The sequence below is a fragment of the Chenopodium quinoa genome, unplaced genomic scaffold, assembly GCF_001683475.1.
Source record: "Chenopodium quinoa cultivar QQ74 unplaced genomic scaffold, ASM168347v1, whole genome shotgun sequence".
NCBI lineage: Eukaryota > Viridiplantae > Streptophyta > Magnoliopsida > Caryophyllales > Amaranthaceae > Chenopodium > Chenopodium quinoa.
In genome coordinates, this window is record NW_018745026.1 from 790,378 (window position 1) to 798,226 (window position 7,849).

A 7,849-nucleotide genomic window follows, 5' to 3' on the forward strand; every position below is an offset into this window, starting at 1 on the left:
TTCCCCAAAACATAACTTATTTTCCTCTTTTCGTGCCTTTAAACCCAAAATAATTTATTTCGTGTCCTTTAAAATCAATCATTTCGTGTCCTTTTTATAAAAAGGTTTTTCCATTTTATTTTGGTCCATAATTTGGGTCCAATGATTTAATAATTGGATGGGGATGTAAAATATATTTCCAACGATATATTATAAGCCCAAATCCGAGTTATAACGAATAAGTTATGACCAAAATATTAAACTGAGTCCAAACCGAATCTAAGCCCACCTTACCTACGACCCAATGATCATGTGGAGGGTCCAAATTATTTAATCCCATTCCTAAACCAATTAGGATTAATTTTAAGCTTTTATAAGTTTCTAAAAGATCTTAATTATCATTTTTGAAAAGATACGATTAAAGAGTTTGAAATTGAATAAAACTTTTCTTTTTGAAAGTCCTAATTCTATTCGAATTGAAAGACGTTCAAAGGTAGACAGATAATATTTTCGTGTCTCATATTTTTTATCCAAATCTTAAATGGTTGGATAGACCTTGAAATTATGTTTCCAATTATATATTATAATATCAATTCCGAGCTATAACGAAAAAGATATGAATGAAATATCAAACTCTATCCAAAACTGACACCGTTTCAATATTTCGGCCATATCTTTTATTTTACAAAATATTTTAATCTGATCCTAATTGGGTTAGAAAGTAGACTTCAACGTATTTCCAACAACATATTATTTATCTTATTCCGATTTCTAGATCAAAATATCTGATAAAAACAAAAACCGCTAAAACTGCTGTCTATCGCAAGAGTTTTATTCCGATTCGAATTCTTATCTTTTCTTGATTCTTCGACCCTCTTTTTCCTTATAAATAGAGGTCATATCTCTCCTTTTTCAATCAAAAACAAGCTTGATCTAGCCTCCCTATTCTTCCATAATACTTCCCCCTAAGCACTCCAAGGAGTCCATACAATACCCGAACTTCTATACTTAAACCAAGGCGTGAAAGGTATAATTAACTGAGGGTTTGGACCAAATTAACTCTACTTTTATTTAATTTAATTTCAATTTTATTTATATTTATTGAAGTTACTAACAATTTATTTATGATGTAGCAATTCAAGGAAACGCAGAAAGTGAGTAATTAATTTAATTACTCTTATTATTTTTATATAGCTAGCATCATGATAGGATTATTATATTTGATTTGACTAACAATTTAGGAAAAATGGAAACGAAAAATCCAACCTTTACACTTTTTCCTCCTAAAATTCCAACCTCCAATTTATTCCTCAAAAATTCAACCTTTATACCTTTCCTTCTCTAACAGGTCCATTTGACCTTTAACCTGTTAAACAGGTTAGTTTTTTTTTTTTTTTTTTTTACTTTGCCTTCTCAATCCTCCTCTTTCTCTCTTCTCAAATATGAAAGCAGCACAAAAGCTACGCCGAGTCGCCGACGCCACCAATTCCGCCACCACACAACAACCCACCTTGCAGCCACTGCTCGTCTCCCAACCTAGCCACCTCTATTGTTCTTCCAGCAATAATCCACCAAAAAAAAACCCACGATTTAAAAAAATTTGAACCCATCTCTCTGTTTTTGAACCTGGTGATACGTGGGGTTATGAAAGTAAGAATTACGCCCAAAAGACACTAGTATTTCTCGTTTTTCAATGTATGGGCAATAAATTTGATTGATACATGAATTTTTAAGAGATTATCAAATTTCAACGACTACACTAATTTCACAATCAAGAACTAATTTGTGCTCAATTTGGTAGTGGATTTTGTGGGTTTGTAGGTGGTGGTTTTTGTGGGATTTCGTGGGTTTTATGGTGTTTGTGGTGTAGTTTGGTGGTTGTCGGTATTTGAATTTGGAAGAGGTGTATGTTGTGGTGATGGTGATTGACTGATTGTTTGGTGATTGTGGGTGGCAATGGGTGATGTAACTGACGGTTGAGGTTGGTGGTAATGGTGGATATTTGGTGTTGTGGGCTGTGCGTGGCTGCGTGCGGGTGTTATCAGTGGATTGTGATTGTGGGTGGCGAGGGGAATGAGGTTGGGTTTCAGTGGCTGGTGGGCAGTGGGGTGTGGGGTTGTTGGGTTTTCCGGTGGGCAGTGAGGATAGGGTGGTCAGGGAAGGAGGGAGGGTGGGCTTGGTTTTTCTGAATTTTTTTTAATTATTTTTGTTTTTTAATAATTAAAAAACTAATTGACCAATTAATGGCCGACACGTGGCATATGACCTACAAAAATCGGTCATCAATAGGTAATGGATCTGTTGGAGAAGGAGGGGTATAAAGGTTGGATTTTTGAGGAATAAATTGAAGGTTGGATTTTTGGGAGGAAAAAGTGTAAAGGTTGGATTTTTCTTTTCCATTTTTCCAACAATTTATTGCTGAATTGCTTCCAATATTAATGTTTATTCTATTATTATTTATTGATCACCATATTGCATGTTTAAAGGGAATATGTAACTGAAAATCACGCCTAATAAGATAATTTGGATGGTCGGTTTAGGTTCCCTTTTAATCTTGTTGTTTAATCAAGTGATCACTAATATTTTAGAATTATATGTTGCATTAATATTCAACCAATTTAGCATGATAATAGTTTGGAGCAAATTGAATATTTTTTTGTATGCCTTTGAGATCGCAGGAATCACTTTTCATAATAAGAATCGAGTAGGGGCCAATACGGGCGAATGTGACTCTATGACTCACTTCGTACCATCATCCCCGATCTTCCTTTCGTGGTTCCGAACCATATGGAGTTATTAATCTCATGGATTATGAATGTGGTGTAAACTTCACAGGTCAATCGTTGTTGCCTATCGTTGTCCCTTTATCGTGGTTGCCTTTTTATGATCCGTGAACGGTTTACAAGTTCCTTAAAAACTTGTTGGCGGCTCCCTACTACCCTTGTCCCTAATCGTTATCCCTAATCGTATATGTCAATTCCCACTTCCTAAGAGTGCCAAGCATATTCACTACATGCTTTCAACGTAGGCGCGCTTCGAATGACGCCTACACATGCAGTATAATGTTAATTCATATAAAATAAATATTCATTTCATGCTGTATGATCATTCATATAAAATAAATGTTCATTTTCTTATTTAATTAATGGTGTACAAACTTTTGTGTTTGTTCAGCTGTATAAAATGTTCGTTATTATAGTAAAGGATGTTCAATCATATAAAATTAGATGTACTTTTTTTCATAGTCTCTTAATTTTATTTTTATATTATAAATGTTCATTATTAATTAAGCTTTCACCATGAAAATCGGGATGGAAATCGGGATCCATGATCTTAAACAACTCCTTCTTTCTCTCTCCTTAAACTCCCAAAATTTGTACTACTACTAACAATAACTATACTATTTTCTTGCAGTGAAGCTATTCGTGCTTCAAGTTCTTCCTTTTCTTCTCCCATTTCTACGTATGTCGTTTTCATTCTCTGAATGATGGTACCTCATTTATTCGGTATTTTTCTCTCTCCTTTGATCGATATGTAAATTCACTTTTGTTTGTTTGTTCTAAATTTTTTATTTTGTGAACCAGGTTTGTTTTCGATTGTTTGTCCTTGTTAGCCTTGATGTTGCTGCACATCACCGCCTTCCATTTTTCACTCACTTTAATCATGCAATGTTCAATTACTAAATGTTTATTTTATTTTTGGAAAATATTCATTTTGTTTCTAGAAAATGTTCATTTTTATAGTGCGGGACTAGCCAGCTATGCCTATGGGTTGTCGCGAGACTAGCTAAATATTTGCAAAGAAACACGGCACGCCACACTTTTGTGTAAAGGTGGGCATGGGCCGTGCCGGCACGAGTCCGCCAGCGGCACAGCGGCCAGGTGTGGGTTGTGGGCCGTGCTGTGAACAAACTTCATATATATATATATATGTATATATATATATATATATGTATATATATATATATGTATATATATATATATATGTATATATATATATATATGTATATATATATGTATATATATATATATATGTATGTATGTATGTATGTATGTATGTATGTATGTATGTATGTATGTATGTATGTATGTATATATATGTATGTATATATATGTATGTATGTATATATATACCCGGTTCAATTTACTCGTAACAAACTTGCTTCTTTCCTTCTTTAGTTTTTTTGGGTGGTAATTGACCAATATACCCTTACTTTTTTTTTTAAACAACCTTATTAAATTATGAATTTGATTTTATTATATTAAACCTCAAGCTTAATTAATTAAACCCTCATCCCCTTTAATATTCTCTCTCCTCCTCCAACCCCATTTTCTTGCATGGTGGCTTTGTGGTGTAAAGAGCGGCGGGGGTTGCAGATCGGCGGTGTCGTGGATTTGATTCGTGGGTCGGGTTTCGTGATTTCAGATCGGCGGGATACGTGGGTTTGATTCGTGGGTCGGGTTTTGGGTTTGGTTTCGTGGGTTTGGTGGGTTGGTGCATCGGCGGTGCTGGGTTCGTCATTGCAGATTGGCGGTGCTAGGTTCGTGGTTGCAGTTCGGTGGTGCAGGGTTCGTGGTTATTACTAGCTCAAACGTGTGGTTCTGGGTTTCGAGGTTCGTGGGTTCTGGGTTCGTGGGTGCTGGGTTCGTGGGTTGTTGGGTGCGTGAGATGGTGGTGGGTCGGCGGGTTGCTGGGTTCGTGGGTTGTTCGGATCGTGGTGGTGGGTTGGCGGGTTGCTGAGTGCGTGGGGGTGGTGGTGGTGCGTCGACGGTTTGTTGGGTGCGTGGGGTGGTGGTGGTGCGTCGACGGTGTTGGGTTTGGTACTGGGTGGTGTTGTGTGGTTTGGGTGATGCTTGGTGGTGGTGGGTTATTTAATTTAATTAAGGTTGAATTTGTTTTTTCTTTTTTTTGGGTTGGATTAATAGTTAAGTATATACCCTTATTTTTCCATAATCATGTATTTAATCTTTTGCCTTGGTTTCCGAAAACTTGTACTTTGTTGCAACTAAATTGAACTGGAGGCAGTATATATATTAAAAACCTGGGCGGCCCGCTCCCCGGCACGGCACAGCTCGCCAAACACGTGGCCGTGCCGTGGGCTGGGGTGTGCCAAAAATTTGCACGGCACGGCCCTCCGGGAAGCAGGCCCGACACGAGCCACCCCCAGGCATGGCCCGATGCCCACCTTTACTTTTGTGTGTGTGGCCTGAGCCTGGGCCGCCTTTTTTTTTTTGTGAGGAAACCCATCAATCGGCTAATTCATTAGATCAATCGAAGCAATTTCTTCAAAGCAAGGGGGAATTACATCCGTCTTTTATTGGGAGAAGCACGATAAGGCACGACATGGTCTGGCCCTACACACAAAATATGCTAAAATCAATGCAATTTTGCTTGGGCATGCAAGCAAGCCTGACACGACCCGACACAATGGCATGTGGGCTTGGGGCGTGCACGGGACAACCTTTTGAAAAATTCGACCCGGCACGACACGAAACTGTTGGAGTGAGCCTAACTAACACCAAAGCATGTGGCCCTCTCACGAGGTAGTGAGGCACGACCCGATACAACCCAGAGCCATATTTAGGAGTAAGTTAAATTTTGTGAACCAAACACCGTGGCCTTAAGAAGCGAAGCAGTCGAGGAAAGCTAGCAAAGCAAGTTGACTTGAAGCTCGAATCTGATTCACCTGAATATCAAACAATTTCGGGTAAAAGAGTTAGTTTATTTGTTATTAGTGCAAAGCATTTTCATATTTTTCCTTTAATTTTGCTTGATTTGTAACCCTAATTGTTATCGAACAAGGCAGTGTTCTTGTTTTTTGAATTTCTGGGTTGATTGTCACTGTTCGTCTCTCTCATCCTTTCGATTTCAATATTACGGGTTTAGATTTCTGGGTTTTGTTTGTATTTGCTCAATCTTTTCTAGGTGAATGTCTGGTGATTCATGTTTTGATAATTGCATTTATCTCTTTATTGTTGCAATTCTAGTTGTTTTACCCAACTTTTCTGGGTTAATTTGTTTTAGCTCAGTAAATTATACTGCGTAAAATATATAAGATTCGAATTATGTAGGTTTGGAAGCTCTATTCATTGATTAATTAAGAAGAATACTAGAAAAAAGAGTTGATGTTGCAATCTACATTAAAGATTTCAATTGGGTTTAGTTTAGTTTCTTGTTTGAGTTGACATAATTTGATGGTGGGCAGATTCATCGTGACAAAATTTGATGGTTCAGACTTCAGACTAAATGACTGATAATATAGTACTGGTTGGGACTATATATATTGTTTCGACTCTTGGCCCGGCTGGCTTGTGTTACCCTCCTACATCCTGGATTGTGAATTTGTGAGGATGTTAGTAAACATACAGGCTGAACAGAGCTCGGGTTTAGGCTGCATTGCTATAAATCTATTTGCAAACACAGAAGTTTATGATCTCAAAAATTTTCTGTTATGAAACAGGAGCTTTTGTGGTGTTTTCGACTTTCTATTACCTTAGTGATTTCACACATTACCATAGCCTATCGTTATTGCTGTCATGGCTGAGTATTCTTAACAGTTAAACAGCTAAAGTAATCTTACAAATTCTATCTTAGCTATTTTCTTGGCCATTACCAGTCTTCATAGATAACACTACAGGTTCTTTTTCATGCTTAAAGTGAAGTATGGTGATCTCTGATTCTCTGTTAACCTTGTTAGTCTCTTACTTGTTTGGTTTGTTATCACCGTTAATTTACATCTTCCCCTGCACTTTATGACCCGAATGTTTTGAGTGATGTACATTTTCTGCAAACTTGTGATACTGAGGGGTTGAAGCTATCACTTTTCCTTACTTTTGGCTTCTTATATACCAAGTATTATTTGGGGATCTGATCTAAGGGGACGAGATTTTTGACACATTTTGGGAGAGGTTAAGCTGCGTTTGAAACAAGAGAAGCAACAATTTTGATTCATGCTCAGATATTTAGTATCTTCATTTCTTAATAAATCAATTATCTTTCTTTTCCACTGCATAATTGATGGTTATGATTTTGTATGCACAAACTATTGTTTTGTTGTTATTAGTGGTTAGATACCAAATATTGATACTTGAAAATTTCAATTTGCAGGTGTAACTGGCCTTGTTTGAGTGTTAATTTGAAAATGGGAAAGGCTAAGGGAGGTGCAATATTTATCAGGCTCGTCTCGTCGGCTGGTACTGGATTCTTCTATGTAACAAAGAAGAACCCTAAGAAGGTTCCAGAGAAGCTCGAGTTCCGTAAATTCGATCCTCGAGTTAATCGCCATGTTTTGTTTACTGAAGCCAAAATGAAATGACGATACTGCATTTTGCTTTCTTATTCTATGCTTTTTTTTTGGCCGTGGCTGGTGGTAATAACCTAGATTGATTTTAGAGTTGGTAGTTTTTATTGTGGTTTCTACTTTCTAGCTATAGTTGAACTGTATAACTATGAATCTGTGCTTGGAAGTACAACTTACTTAGCAGTACGCTGTTGTTTGGAATTCTGGAGTTCAATTTTAGTGCGAGATCTTGGCATAAGATTATATTATACTTCGTATTTGTCGTTGTTCAATTGAGTTATCTGCTAGAAGTGATGGAATGTCATTCGTTTTCTTGCGTTTTTTCTGATTGTTGCTCACTGTTGTAGATACTTAATTACTGGTAAGGCTTAAAGAGGTTTTTGCTGGTGTCGTAAGTACAAATGATAAATGTCATTTCTTGTTGTTAGCTTTTGGACATTACCCTCAACCTTAGGCTTTGCCAATTGCAGTATATGCAAGCATTCTTCCTAGCTGAAGTTAGGCCTAGTTTTTCTTTTATTTTGGTGTATGATGTCTGAGTTTTTGGTAACAGAGGTTTTGGTGTGGGAG

At 37.1% G+C, this 7,849-nt stretch overlaps 1 protein-coding gene across 1 annotated transcript; it reads left to right on the forward strand.

Annotated features, from left to right (window-relative positions):
* The first annotated feature begins 7,086 nt into the window (after positions 1 to 7,086).
* On the forward strand, positions 7,087 to 7,551 carry LOC110709072 (50S ribosomal protein L33-like). Its single transcript, XM_021887283.1, has one exon. The coding sequence runs from the start codon at positions 7,121 to 7,123 to the stop codon at positions 7,292 to 7,294; it is 174 nt and encodes a 57-aa protein (XP_021742975.1). The 5' UTR covers positions 7,087 to 7,120; the 3' UTR covers positions 7,295 to 7,551.
* The last annotated feature ends 298 nt before the right edge of the window (positions 7,552 to 7,849 follow it).

Coding starts and splice junctions, on each gene's coding strand:
- LOC110709072 (XM_021887283.1), top strand. CDS start 7,121: ATGGGAAAGGCTAAGGGAGGTGCAATATTTATCAGGCTCGTCTCGTCG.